Genomic DNA, 15,467 nt, shown 5'->3' with positions numbered 1-15,467 from the left:
AAAATAGTTGACACAAAATATTTTTACCTTCGAATTAACCTTTATGTTTAATTAATCAATACGAATAACAGTGAAATAACCAACAATTTGATTTTTGTATTCTTACAATTTAATCTTTTTCATTTTCACACAGTTTATTTTGGATGTGAGTAATCTAAGGTGTAAGATGAATCTTAACCTTGGAATTCCTTGGGAGTTAACCAAACGTATAACAGTTCAAGCAATGCAAGTGTATGCATTGTGTGAAGTTGCTTCACTTAATCTACTTTTAAATTTCCTCAGGAGAATCTTTCTCAAAAGCTGCTTGTATTTTTAGAGCCATAAGTGCAGCAGACTTGTTTTACAACAAATCCAAATACGTAAAAATTATTCCTGCCTGCAATAATGTTCTCTTTTATCAGCGATTCATAAGGGACTTATCTTCCTATATAACTTAGTGCTGTGTTTTTTTCATAGTGTTTTATTCTTTGTTAATAAAATAAGATACTCCTGGGCTTTCCAGGTCAGGATCCCTATTTAATGGCTGATACTGTCTCCTTTTGACACTTGCCCTGCTGCTTGAATGTTTATTCTCCAGGGCAGTGTTCCATGCATATAGTTCCTATGCAGTGGGATACCTTGCTCATTAGAGCCCATGCAGCTTGTTCTAGTAGTTAAGTCAGTGGGAATGTGTTTAACTTGGCTTTCAGATTTCAGCTCCTCATCACAGTTTGTCATATAAACTCTCATGCTTAAGACTGGGATACATGGTAATATTCTGTTGAATGATTTCAGAAATCATGTTTGTGTTTTGGATACCTAAGACTTGTGTTAATAGAAGATCGTTAGTTAACTTGGTTCTGAGATAGCTGAACTAAATATGTAGCATCAAGTACACGCTGTAAATGTTAAATGAAGGGGGAAAAGTGTAAGGACAAAGAAGCAAAAAACATTTTTTTCTTTTTGTGAACCATTTGAAGAATAATAATAAGTTCATAAAATACTGAGAAAATTGCTTAGATTTGGAAATATAACTCAAGCTGCTGAGACGTAGAAGTGTGTGCTTAATGAGATAGTAAATCCAGTGTTTTAATGCAGCATTGTCTATGCTGATCTTGAAGCTTCAGGGAGTTTTCTATTAATGGATCACTGATACATGTTTAATGGTATTGCTCTTCACAGATAATTATCGTGCAGTTTGGTGGAAAGCCTTTTAGTTGCTCAAAACTCTCAATTGAACAGTGGCTGTGGTCTGTTTTCCTGGGCATGGGAACACTACTCTGGGGCCAGGTAAAATAGGTTTTTTCCAAATGTCAAATCCATTTGTGTTAATGAATTTGTATTTTTCATGTAAAGCATTTTACCTTAAACATTCTGATCTTTGAAGTGGACTATGTAAATTTGTAGAAATTAACAGTAAATGCTGCCTAAATTTATCTGGGTTAATAGCTAGAAAGTCTGTGGTTAGACATTTCCTGACTATGACTTGATTATTTGGTTATAAGTCATAACTAGATACTGTGTCTGGTTTAGGACAGTTAGGAGGAAGTTTTTGGAAGGTTGCCCAAGGAGGCTGTGGATGCCCCATCCCTGGAGGCATTCAAGGCCAGGCTGGATGTGGCTCTGGGCAGCCTGGTCTGCTGGTTGGTAATCCTGCACATAGCAGGGGGTTGAAACTCGATGATCATTGTGGTCCTTTTCAACCCAGGCCATTCTATGGTTCTATGTTTGTGTTCAGTTATTTTTAACTAGAAGCAGCTGTAGTTGCTTTTGAATATGAAATTGTCTTCAGCCAGATAATAAACACTTTAAGAATTTCTATAAGAACATAAGGCAATTAATATACTAATGTTTCAATACATTTAATGTGGTGTAGAATGGTTTTCTTGAAAAATGAGAACTGTTATACGTGCTAGTCTTTTTTATTTAAAGATATCCTAGAGTAGCAAGAAATGCAGCAAAACTCAAAAGTTTTCTCTTTAAAATTCTTCATTTGCATAATTATGAAATATACTTTTAAGCTTACTGCATTTTGATTGTTTTCTTTCTTGGGGTTTCTTTGCTATTGCACATGTAACAGTGCTTGCAAGCTTATTTACATGAAACTTTAGAACTCTGTGTAGTTTCTCATTAGTTAATGACATGGTTGTCTAAATTCTTCATACCACATGAAGAGTTTTCCAGTACAGTTTTTTTCCCTTCTAATTTGTAAAGAATACCTTTTCAGGATGAATTTTAGTTGTAAATAAATGCATAAATGCATATTCTAAATGTGGGTCTAAACTTTTTAAGAAGGTTTTTGGAAGACTGATTATTTTTTAAAAATTGAATAGAGTCATGCTGAGGTTTAAAGGTAGCCTCAAAGAGAGTCATGTAGCTTGAGATATCTTTGATTCCAGAGCATCCTGGAAAGGCAGAGCTTCCCTGCTGCAGTTCATGCTGCTCTAGCATCTGATCATAGTGAAAGGGCTTTTGACTTTCTGCTAATAGTAGAAACTGAAGTCATAGTAACAATGTCAGTATGAAAGGCAGTTTATCATGCTTTTGGAGCAGTGTTTTTCCTCTGCAGCTGCTGAAATGGTCTTCTAGATTAATGATGCTCAAGGAAAGCAGGCTTGGAACTGATGTGGATCTGCTAGATGGGATGTATCAAAAGATGATTCTCCTTCACTACATAGTTCAACAGAATAGCCCTGAAGGTGGGGATGAAAAGGAAAGCCGGAACAGACACACATAGCTTTTCTTTAGCTTCAGCTAGATTAATTAATTAAAAATAAGTAGCAATTTAATGTGAGCAACTAGCATTTTAGTAGTTTTATATAAGGGTTTTGGAAACATCGCTTGCAAGTGGATCAGTACCGTTCAGGTGACAAAAGAATGCCTGCCTCTTCTATGTTTCTGAATAAGCTGTGGCTACTTCTAATTAAATGTTGTTAAGGTTGTAAGAAAACTTAGGCTTGTGCAGCTATTCAGCTGGACTCCAGTGATGGCTCTTACATTGATACTTATCCCGTTCATGTCTTTTTTTTATTCAACTTTGCTAATCATATATACAGGATATTATGTTTAAACGTCTATGATTATGTTCTTTTCTTTTTTTTCTTCCCTTAAAATAATAATAATTCTGATCCATACTTCTTATTCGCTGTTAGTTGATTTCAACAATTCCAACTAGCCGCCTGAAATTCCTTAAGGAAGCTGGTCATGGAACACAAAAGGAGGAGATTCCTGAGGAAGAGCTAGCAGAAGATGTGGAGGAGATTGATCATGCTGAGCGAGAATTACGTCGTGGTCAGATCTTGTGGTTTAGGGGCCTAAACAGAATACAAACTCAGGTATGGTCTTGGAAAAGGTAGGATGCGGTGCGTGTTAGGAGGGAAATCACTCCTCTCGATCCCTTTGACTAAGGTGGCAGTTTTAAATGGTGTGGATGAGACTCTCGAGGGGATATGGATGACTGTACAATCCCTCAGGGTTCTCTGTTTTCTTCTGCTCTAAATTCAACTCTTACCTGTTTATCTACTGTATTAAAAAAAAAAAAAGTGCCTTTTTTCTTCACTTTTTGTGTGCTATAGATGGGGATGGTCCTCTCTTGTTCTCTCTCTTTCTCTCTCTCTTGCTGAGCAAGCTGTCACAATCTCTGATTCCTTGCAGATGGATGTAGTGAATGCTTTCCAGAGTGGAAGTACCATTCAGGGGGCTCTAAGGCGGCAACCCTCCATCGCCAGCCAGCACCATGATGTAACAAATATTTCTACCCCTACACATGTAGTGTTTTCCTCTACTACTGCTTCTACTACTGTGGGGTGTGAGTGTGTGTTCCTAAAGTGCATGAAGTTAACATTTCCTGATTCACATACCTAACGTTTCTCATTTTCTCCTTAGTACTTAAACTCATCGTTCAGGCTTTTCATAGAGCTTTTTCACAAAGTGGAGTCCTCAAGACTTTTTTTTCTTAGAGGGCTGAGAACAGGTGGAACAATTGCAACAAAAGACTTTCACTTTAAAGCTGTGAGCCTGCACATCCTGTGCCTTCATCCATTCGTGTACAGAAGAATGTTTAGGATAAAACAGGAAAACCGTTGTAAATTTTCGAGTATATGCCTTGAAAGTCACCTTACATGGGTGACTTCTGTTGAATAAGCAAATTGATTAAGTGTATAATCATAGACCTAGTTTAATTGTCTTGCACTACGCACAGCACATGATATTTGAAAAGGCGAAGAAACGGATGGAAAAGCAATGCAGTTTTAAAAATATGAATGTAGTTAGAACATGGAACACTAAATGCATTTTCTTTGTAGCTTGTGAGGAACTTCTGAGTTTCTGCTTTCAGTGGACTTTTTTTTTTTTACTGAATAACACAACTTTCTCAACATCAGGATTCAGGTGGCGAAACAAGGCTTCTTAAATGCGTACAAGTCAGAAGAAACATAGCTCATGAAAAAGAAGAAGGGCTTAAGGACTAAGTAGTGAAATTTCTGTTCACATTTGAAGGGTTTCTTTTCCTTTCTAGGTTCTTCAGACAGCAGTTCATAAGCCATCAGTAACAGTACAGTTCTTGTCTCACCTCAATTCTGCCCTCTTTATATTGTACTCTAAGTGGCATTTCAGTTTCAGCCTTCCTCTTTGTAGAAGTTAGAGATTTAATTACTCATATGTAGGCTTAAATTATGGAGCCTGAAGATGTGTAACAGTTATAGATACTAGCTCTCAGTATTCAACTGTTGTTGAAATCATTTTCCATCTTAGTTATGTATTATATGTTTAACTGCCCTAACTTCCTATAGACCAGTTAAATAATTGTTTTTTAAAATAACTGTGAGAAGGCTTCTTTTCCCCACCCCTGCCCTGCTTTTTAAGCTTTCAGATTACCAAGTGGATGAAGACCCTTAATTTCAGGAGCTGCCTTAAATGTTTTCTTCTGATTTCTTTATTTTTATGTTTTTCTTTTTGGCATGGCCAGAATTTCTGTGTTAGCTTGCACAAGCTAACTTGTTCTCCCTTGGCGACACAGATACTTCCCTACCCTGCAAGTGAGCAGTGTTGAGAAGCTTAGCTCACAAATTTGCATGCCTGAAGAACACAAAATGAAAAGTAGATTTCACAGTAAGGATATGCAGGATTGCATCTCCTACTTAAAATGGTAATGAGTAACCTGTATCCCTAACTACACTCAAGAACATTAATTAGACATTGAGAACTCTCTAGAGAGCAACTTCATGCCATGCTGTCATTTGAGCAGAACCTGATGGGTACTGCATCATCTCATTGCATCAAATGACCAATGCAGGTACAAACCTACAATAGTAAAAAACTAGTTTTTGATCCTCACTATGAAATACAGCCTTCTGCTATTCCTGCTAGATCCTCTTTTGATAGTTAATGTATATTAGTGGCAAACAGATAGGTTTATTCATTTTGTCTTTTTTGGAGCTGTTAGCTGGAAGGTAGTTCACATGTACTGAGGTTGCTACTCCAAAGGAGCTGTCTGGCCAGGAAGATTTGCATTCCTTGCTATTCTTTCTGGTACCTACTATAGGATAGGCCTGATGATACAACAAATTGTCCTGTTTGCTCCTCGCTTATGCAATTTTATTGTTAGCTGTCTCATCTCATTATCTTTAGTAACTGAAAATAAAGCCTTAAAAAGGATAGATGTTTCTCTTTTAAGTGTAAGATAAAGTACTGGTAGTCTGATTCTAATCTTCGTGGCCAGACCTTATGAGGGTCCTCGGTTTGTAGGATCATCATCCAGGTCAGTTGTTTGTCTTTTGGGAATCACATTTTTATTGTGGATATTCTTCTATCCTTATGATAATTACAGCTCTCCTATTAAGCTAAAAAACTGTGTTTCATTACTGCTTATTTTCTAACATAGCATCTGTAAGCAATGAAAAACAAGTTCCATGAGGCAGTCGTATTTCATTTTGCCACTGAAATCAGTGGCACAGTGGGATGCAACATGCCAAATAAAGGCGTTGTAAACTTTCAGTCCGACTCTGTCACTCCTACTGATTCACTTGGAAAGTGACAAGAGATTTTATGCAGCACTCTGGATTTGTTTAAATCTCACATAACATGCAAACTCTTAAAGTGTGCTCAGTTTTTCATGTGATAAACAGTAAAGCATTAGATGCTGCTGTAATAATTCCTCTCTTAAGCACAACGCTATTTCCTGTTATCTCCATTTTGAATATTACGTATCCTTCCTGTCCTCTTGAAGTGATTTTCATCATCAGCGGAGCCCAGTTGTATACCTGCAGTATGAAAATGTGGACTTTATAGCTTTTTAGTAAAATTCTTAATGAAAGTTAGGGCGGGGATAGGGGAGATGGCGCCTATTTCTGGATCTCAAAGAACGTGGTCAGAATCAATGTGTAGAGCTGCTCTGATAACAAACTTGATACACTGCTGCTGGAGAGTCCTTTTCTGTTTGCACTAAAAGGATGTTTGGTGTATCTTAACTCTTCAGAAGTCATCATTCCTGTCCTGCTTGACCTTCCAGCTTCATTCCTTCACCTGGAATTGCTTCTTTTTTACTACTAAGGAACTCAACGCATCCTGTATGGAAGCAGTAATCCTGATACACTTCTCAAAGTCATCTCAGATGTCCTAAAAAATCTTTTAAAATTTGACTTACTGTTCTGTAACAGTAAGTTGGCCTGTACTACAGAGTTTTGCTCTGCTTCTTATTGTACTACACAGAACTTTTTGTGTACTTTCCTGAAGACTTACTCAGGTTAATTAGAGATGTTGAGTATTGAACAGGCAGAAGCTAACAGAAGCTGGAGAATGTGTTTTGATCAAAGTATTGGACAAAGGGGTCATTGGTTTTCTATTAAATATTTTATATAAAGTCAAGAACGAATCCTGAATTCATGTAGTTGGTCATGGAAAGGTGGAGCGCAGGAGGTAGGAGCAGGTGGCTTCATCCTTCACATCGCAATTAGAAAAGTGTAAATTCCAGTCATCTTGGACATGCACATTTTGTAAAATGAGCTTGCACCTTTTCCCTATCCAATTTCATGTCTAATTTCTTTCTGAAATGTTTGTTTATGGTTTCTTTAAACTTAGTGTTCTGATTTGCACATGTTAGTTAAACAATGAAGAGACCTGAAATTACGGTCAGCCTGGGGATTTTATCCACGAATTCAGTGGGAGTTGAAAATTCAAATAAGCTAAAACTGATCACCTGCTTCTCTCGTATTTAGTGCTGCTTGAACAGTCTCTTCCAAATTGTAACCTGTTGTAGCTACATCTTCAGTATACAATACAGCATTCAGTTTCCTAGTTCTGGTGTTTAGCTTCCAAATCATTAGGTAAGAAACTTTCTCCAGTGTGGTAGATGGGTATATACTCGAACATTTACAGCTGTTTATAGTTAGTCATATCCTTTTTTTGCATGACTTTGTTACTGTCTGGTCATTGTGACATTGGCTTACACATGCTTGGCTTCTTCATAGTCAGTTGAAATCCTAAATTCCCAGCATGAGAATTAGTAACTCTTTTACCCTTTAACTTATTTTCAGCCTTTTCCACCCCCCTCAGTATTCTATAAATCTCACTGAAAATTATTTAATTTGTGAATAAGTAATTGTTGGCCTCATTTAGAAAAAAAAAAAATGCTTAGCCCACGTTAAGTAATTAAACAATTCTAGTGCCATGTCTGAATTTTAGGCCCTTCAGCTTCTTGCAGTATTTTCACAGTTTCTATTCCTACTTTGTAGACTGGCAGTGCTGTACTGAAATGCTCTTCATTTTTTACAGTTTATTGCAAGTTCCACTGCATCACATACAAATTCGAATCACTCATGTCTAGCTGTTTGTGGACTCAAACTCATAAGAACCATGTCATTACCAGCAAATCTGCAGCACGTTAACACCTTTTTTCCTTTGTTTTCAGATACGAGTGGTGAATGCATTTCGTAGTTCTTTGTATGAGGGGCTAGAGAAACCTGAGACACGAAGTTCAATTCACAATTTTATGACGCATCCTGAGTTTAGAATAGAAGACTCCGAGCCTCATATTCCCCTTATTGATGATACTGATGCTGAAGATGACGCTCCAACAAAACGCAACTCTACCCCCCCACCCTCTCCCAATAAAAATAACAATGCGGTTGACAGTGGAATTCACCTTACAACAGACATGAACAAGTCTGCTACCTCTTCATCCCCAGGGAGCCCGCTACATAGTTTGGAAACATCACTCTGATTGTAAGCTGAATGTTAACACACTAGCTGCATTGTAAAGAAATTGAAACTGGGTCTCTTCACACTTTATGATGGACAAGATGAGATTCTTGTCTCGGACTTCAACAGAAGACACACTTGTACGAATGTAGATTTATTTTTTTAAAAAAAGCTTTCTGCCAGACTGGAGGGTGCTTTTCTGGGGGTGGGAGTAATAATGAACTCTGACAGATGAACAGTAACTCGGCATAAGTGACCTGTGGATCATCTGTTGTACTTAAGAATGGTCCTGAACGGTGTGTTAGCAGAGCTTTAGTTTATCATGATCCTTTTTTGAGGGGAAGGCTGGGAAGGGCAAGGAGGCCCTGGATTGTTGAATTGATACTTTAATTTCTGCTGTTGGCTGTTAATAATTTGGATTATTTATGTTTATAAATGATACAGATCTGTTTACAAGGTTTGTAGATACTTTTTTGTTCCTGTTCATAGATGGGAAGCTTCCTTATAAATGATGCAGAGAAAAATAATAATAATTAAAAAAAAAAAAAACTAGTCCTTCAAATACTGCTGTATTTTCAGGAAAAGGGTGTTTCTATTGAAACTGTACTAAATTTTGCCTGCAATTTACCTTGTTAAATATTGTAGATAAATTGCTGATACTAATAGCCAAATAGATAACACTAATGCTTTGTAAAAACATGAGCAGTGGTGTTCTAATGAAGTTATGGCCTCTGTCCTGATTAGTTTCTTAAATACATTTACTACTTAATGGTTTTGAAACAACTGTTTAATTTTTAAAAATTTTGAGAAACTTACTGAATAACTTTTGTTCAGAACTTAGTAGGATTGTTTAATGCAGGACATCAATATGTGATGGAACTTGCTTGAAATATTTCTGTTATCTCGGGCAAAATGGATTAAATCAGAATACATCAGAATCTTAGTCCTTTGTTTTTGTCTAAACATGTTAGTTTAGTGCTGTCTTGGTGAACTGTGAGTGGAACTGTGATTTTTTTCTAATCTATAAAATCCTTCATGCAGCATGAGGGCTGTTGGCATTTTGAAAGGTTGTTAGTGGGTAGCATACATGTTCTCCTTTTTGTTTTTGAAACTTGTTTGTAAACATGAATAAACCTGCCCTTTTGTTAAAATAAAATTGCAGCAATGGTTTATTACAGATTTTTTTTTTTTTTTTTTTTTTTTTGCCCTCATCTCCATCACAGGAAACACTGAAAAGTGCTCTCTTGTATTACTGGTTAAAACTACTTTTAGCTACAATTTCAAGATGGTAACAGCCCCACTAAAAGCAGGACTGTGGGTAAATGGAGTTGCCGTGGCTGCCTCAGAATGAATGTAAGATTAAGGTACTCACAAGTCTTGGCTGAGCCCAAAAGATACTCCTTGGCAGTGAATAGTCTGGCTGAGATTCTGAGATACAGAGATTTATAAGTACATCCCTTTGTAAAAGGAGCAAAAGAAGAACTGACCGATGGCACTGGTGAAAGTACACTTTCCACTTGAATAATACGCACCCAAACTAACCTGCTAGTGATAGACTGGAAGAGCCACGGTCTGCCTCCGCTGCATCCTTTAAACAGCTGAGGATGGTGGAGCAGCGCTGAATTTCCTATTGCTGTGTTTTCCAGGTCCGTTACTGTTCAGAAGAGCATGAGTTTAATTCTGCGTTTCTTTTCAACAGCTCTGTATTCATAAGCGTAGTGTTTGCGTGGATCCTTTTTCTTCTTTCCCAGAGTTGTCCATAATATTGAAGACCATAATATTTTTTTTTTAAAGCGGTCCCTTGGGAGGAACTACATTGGTAATGAGGGAGGAGATGATGATACTAGAGCAAACTGCAGCAATGAGCAGTTAAGGAGACGAGCTCGAGCAGATCTTTTCCTTTGTGGTGGGATAACTTCATGCTTGCGTTTGTTCTTCAGTGGCTGATGTTGAATGTGTAGCACTGTATCCCACTGTCAACCACATCTGAATTCAGTCTTTTCTAGTTTACTGAAGAAAATACATTGAATTCTAGGCAAGGGGAGTTTGCACTTGACACTTTGTATAGTAACTTCTCCCACGTGTTTCTAGCACTTCTCTCACTTCAGATATTTCTTACCTAGAGTGCTTGGTGAGGTAATCCTTTTTATGTACGTGGTTTTTCTCCCTACTACTGAAGTCAGTTAAGCATCGGTTTAAAATGTGGGAAGTTTCTTTACCCGTAACAGTACACCACCGTGAGAGGAAGATTCACTGTATCATAACTCAACTTGATTTTGAAAACAGTCTTTAGTTTTTCCCTCTTCTAGTTGTGCTCATGACTGCGTTGTATCTTTTGGAATAAATTCTACACGTAAGACTTTTGGGGGACAGGGGAGCAAATGTAGGCTTTGTACATCAGTGGTCCCTCTTGATTCTGTTAATATCAGTGTGCTGTTCTTTATAGGAAGTGTAAGTGAAACCTAAATAAGGAAAAGTTGTTGGGGGGGGTGGGGGGAGGGAATGCTTTCTTTGTGATCTCAAGAAATCATAACATGTTGCCTAGATTATGAAATGGTTATCACTAAGCTACTGAGGCCTTCATTGCCTTTCTGGTTGTAAGGTTTACTTGTCTATTGTAACTGAAATAAATAAATGTGCTGTTCATCTCAGTCTGTATGGGGACTGAAATTCTTGAATGTCAGTACAGGACTGATTTAAATCAGAAACGCATGCTTATTCTATAAAACAGCTCTTACTGCCATGACTTTAAGCTCAAGAAGTCAGAGTATGCATGGTATTATGATCAAGCAATAGTAACTAATCTAAATGTAGTTCTAGACTGACTTCCGTTTGAATTCAGTATCTTGAATGGGATCTCTAATATATTTCTTTATAAGACAAATCTCAGGGCAGATAATGTTGGTTTTGGAGGAGGGGTGAAAAGTTGGTTGTTTTATAAGTGGTTTCATTTTTTCTATATTGATCTTGACAGGAGGAGGAAAAACCTTCAGCATGGAATAGTCTGAAGAGAAACAATGCTGTAATGTCAAACCAATAGGAAAACACAGGGGTCTGTAGCAAGTGTGAGCATCCAAGGACGATGAACTGACACCCAGGGATTTAGAACAGTAGGAAGCTTTCCAGTGTGTTTCCACGTGAACAAGTAAATGTAATATTCATGGAAGGATAACTCATATTCAGCTGATGGTATTGGGAAGTTTTCCCAAAGACATAATGTGTGCAGCTTCTGCTAGCAGTGCCAGCTTCTGCAGTGTAATGTCTAGACAATACTAAGCCTTGTGAAAATTAAAAGTAGAACGTCTTAGCATCCATTCTGCTTTTGCAATAGAAATGCTTGGTTATAAAAAGCTCCTTGCTTTTCCCACCACCATACCCTCCCCAAGCAGTGTATATCTTCTGATCTTAGAGATTCCAAGCCCTCACTGAAATACCTTAACTTTCTTGGATGAACCTTACCAGCTCCGACTTAAACTTACCTTGAGACAGAAGGTCTGGCTTGCTTGTTCAGGGTCATGTCCTGAGAATTTTTGTGTCAGAGTCAAGAACCAGAGAGCTGCTTCAGCTTATCTCCTGATCTCTATGCAGAAATATCTAATCAATTTCTTCAGGAGATCACAGCACCAATCCAGGAGTTGGCTTACATGGTGTCTAACCTAAAAGCCTCCTTCAGGTACTTAAAGGAGCCTGCATCATTTTAAAAGGACATAAAGATCTCAAAAAACTCAAATTCTGCTGATTTTTTTTCACTGCTTTTCCTGGAGCTTAGCAGGGTTATGCAACTTTTAAATAGGTGGGCTACTCGGATATTAAAAGTGAATGCATCCTTTTTGTTTGTTTGTTTGAAAACATATTGCAAACAAATAGAAAGCTGTGTAAAATCCAAAGCTTAGGAAGGGAGTGCCTTTACCCTAGTCAGCAAACTTAAGTTTGTAAGTAAGATGAAGTTTCCTTCAGACTGCATTCATTCCCACTAGCTCAGTTATTTTACTCTTTTGTACTCTAGACTTAGCAGAAATGGAGGCACCAATTTTGTCACAGAACAGTAAAAGAAAATAAAGTTAATGATTTTTTTTATCATTTTATTTTTGGTAGTTAATGAATAAGATTAACCTGTGTAGAATTGAAAAAAAGCTCCTAAACTTCATGTGAATACCTTCCTAAAACTTCTGAGTGTTGCTCTTAAAAAAATAAAACACAAACAAAAAACAACAACAAAAATCCTACCAATAAACCCCAGAGGATATATTAATTTTCTTTGACAATTTCAATTTTCTAAGTAAAGGCTTTAACCTGTCACTTTCCCTTTCCAGAAGTTGGTTGCTCTGATGATGGCCGTAGCTAAAAAGCATCTTTAGATTTAACCTAAGCTAGTCTCAAGATCTCCCAAAGGTAAGCAGCAATTTGGCCGATGTTTGAGAGGAAATGAGCTCATTTCTGATGCTGTGCTGGCAGGTACTGAGTAGTGTGTTGTGCTACGTACTTCAGAGGGGAACCTGCTGAACTGTCAAATAAGAACGTTCAGGTCCTTGCCGGAGGACCTGTCAAAAGACACATGGGTGAGAACGTAGATTGCCTAAAATGGGGAGATTTTGGAATTGATATTTAGGTAAGAGGCTCTCAGACTTGCTTTATGAGCAGCAACACTTCTGCAGATGAGAAGGTAGATCTTTACTCACCAGACACTATGTGGGCCTCTACATTGTTTCTGACATCATACAACAGTTTAATACAGCGTTGGGAACCACCATATAACAAGCACTTCTATTAAACTACTGGAACTAAACTACTATGTAGTTTAAAATGAAAAGAAAAACCATCCACCAATCCTGGAACATTTATTTGCCATGGTACTTTAATTTTCTAAGAGGAATAATTCCTAGCTTTTTTTCCTTTTACTGAATTATCTGGGCCATTTTAGTGAACATAGCAGGAATGTGGATATGACCTAAAACCAGGTATAATCTCCCTTTTCCTTGCTTCTCCTTCCAGTTTGTCAAAGACTGTCCTAAAGAATCAGTGAAGGGCATGTGCAGTAAGAGGTACAATTATGGAGTTCTCCTGTACCATCCTCGTGCTTTGCCTTAGGTCTCTGCCTTCTACATCAAGATCTCACCCACTGCCAGCATGCTGGGAAATATCTGTGTTGTGGCTCTTCATTTTTTTTTTTCCAGCAAATTATCAATTATATGCTTCAGATTTTAATTGGTGTGAAGGCCTAAAGAATTATATCTTAAACTAAGCGCGGACACTCAATGGACATGAAAAGGAACAGTAGTGAATGGCAATTTCAGGCCAAGCGTTTTTCCCAGGTAGTTGATACAAACATTGCTGTGTGCAAGAAACATTTTGGATCGGTCTGAAGTAAGGGGACCCTCTACTGCTCTTGAGTGCAGTACGTGTAGTTCAGCTCCAAGTTAGAGGAGTCTGAATTCCTCCTGTAGTTGCCAGAGCCTGCACAGTCATTTGGGTGACTGATCATTAAGCATTCACCTTGGATGACCCACTGTCCTGGCTCTAGCAGACACTTGTGTAACTTTCAGCTGCCTCAGCATGAGTGCCCTGGTGCCATTTTAAGTATGCTGATGAGCTGCTATTCTGAAACAGCGCAAGACTCTCTGGTGAAGGATCCCCTACTTGTTCAGGGCTACTGCTGTGGCTGCATCGCCTGGGGCTAAATCACACATTGTCAGTCTCAGTGCATCACTTCAGGCTCATGTTAAGCCATTAAATTGGTATGCTGAGGGAATCTGGAGAGAGCTGTCAAGCAGTTGTGTTAGTATTTGCTATCTGTCTGTGGTGAAAGGAAAACAAGAGTGCAAAAAAGGTGTACATACCTAGAGAAATCACTACAGATGAACTGAAAGTCTACAGGAACAAAGGAGATGGAGGCTCAATCCTTCAATTCCTTCACATCAGGATTGAAAAGCCTTGAAAGAACTGCTTTGGTAGGGATTGGAGGGGGCTGGAGAAGGAGTCACAGAAGGAAAACTTCCTCATGGGTTAGCTACAAGAAGTGAATAAGGCTTTCCGTGTATGCTGTAAGCTAGCAAAAGAAACCAACTATATTTTTTGAAAAACAAAAGGTAGTCTTGAAAGATTCATAGCAGAGTTTATTGTGAAACTCCTGAACAATAATTTTGTTGCACCTTAAAATTCCCTTTCTTACCCTCTTTCAAAAACAGGCAACAACAATTTTATTTTATTTTTTTTAATGAAGTAAAAACATTTGAGAAGTGACTTGCTTACTATCTGTTAAGGGCAGTAGGACCATTATATTGGCTTTATTTATGACAGAGCATGAAGAGAATTTGCAGTTGCATTTTAATACTCTGCTGCTCTGTGCTTGAACTTATTAGGTTTTGAGGCAAACTTTAAAGTATTTTAAGGAATGTACATTACTGAAATGGAAATCATAAAGAAAATCTGTGGATATCATTTGAGATGTTAACTTCTTAAGTACATTTAGTTGACTTTACTGCTGTTGCTTGCTCATTTTACCCACCAAAATCAGTGGCAAAACTATCCAGTTAAATGAGTTTGCAAAATACAGTGTAACTGGCAAGTCACAGGCATTATGTTCGGACGAGAATGGAGACCCACAAATTTGGGAGCTGATGTTCACATTGTTTTATCACAGAGCTTAGCTGTTGCTATTCATGAGCTACGCAGATTTTGTGTAAAGTCTAATCCCTGCTTCTTCTCCTTTCTCAGCTTACAATGCAGTTCTTCTGACAGCCATCTGGGAAGATATTCTGAGTTATAAAGAGGGGTACTGAGTTAAACCAGTACTTAAACATTCAAAACAAAATATTATTCCATCATTATTTTATGCAGATGGAAGACTATTCAGCAGAAAATAACACTTACGGAGGAAAATTCACAGCCTTTTTTCTTCACAAACATTACAGATGCTTCATGAGCCAGTTCAAGTGAAACTTCACGAAGTGCTACTGCTTTGAACAGGAACTTGTATTAGATGACTGTCTGATGTCCCTTCCAGTCTGTATTATCCCCCAATCCTATTTTTAAATACTCTTCAGTGACTATCTGTTAAACTTTGTTTATGCCCTCTGATGTTTGGTTTTTACTGTACAAATAGGGTTTGCTCAGCCACTTTGAGGTAGCAGTCTGTAATACATGGGAAAGCCTACAGAAAGCGGTACTGCACTCACGTGGAAAGTGGCTGTTCCTCCAGGAAGAAGATAATTTGTCACTCAGTTATTTGGCTCTTTTGAATCGTTCCAGTGTACAAAGAATGAAACCTACTTCTAAGGGAAACAAAGAGCTGC

The 15,467-nt window shown here is 37.8% G+C and overlaps 2 protein-coding genes across 11 annotated transcripts in view; one reads left to right on the top strand and one right to left on the bottom strand.

The window, feature by feature from the left end:
* ATP2B1 (ATPase plasma membrane Ca2+ transporting 1) overlaps nt 1-10,826 on the top strand; it is a 60,651-nt gene extending 49,825 nt beyond the window's left edge. For 8 of the 10 annotated variants that reach the window (XM_048934625.1, XM_048934624.1, XM_048934621.1 and 5 more), the window contains exons 19-22: nt 1,162-1,269; nt 3,132-3,314; nt 3,634-3,720; nt 7,886-10,826. In XM_048934625.1, the coding sequence (XP_048790582.1) occupies nt 1,162-1,269; nt 3,132-3,314; nt 3,634-3,720; nt 7,886-8,197 (690 nt within the window). In that variant the 3' untranslated portion in view covers nt 8,198-10,826. Of the gene's footprint in view, nt 1-1,161; nt 1,270-3,131; nt 3,315-3,633; nt 3,786-7,885 lie in introns of all 10 variants that reach the window. The other 2 variants (XM_048934631.1, XM_048934630.1) reach the window with 2 other exon arrangements.
* Nucleotides 1-15,467, bottom strand: part of TMTC3 (transmembrane O-mannosyltransferase targeting cadherins 3) — a 1,052,995-nt gene that overhangs the window by 511,812 nt on the left and 525,716 nt on the right. The gene's annotated exons all lie outside the window — the stretch shown is intronic.

The sequence above is a fragment of the Lagopus muta genome, chromosome 1, assembly GCF_023343835.1.
Source record: "Lagopus muta isolate bLagMut1 chromosome 1, bLagMut1 primary, whole genome shotgun sequence".
Lineage (NCBI taxonomy): Eukaryota > Metazoa > Chordata > Aves > Galliformes > Phasianidae > Lagopus > Lagopus muta.
The sequence above is the reverse complement of the archived record's forward strand: the minus strand, read 5'-3'. Positions and strand labels throughout refer to the sequence as shown.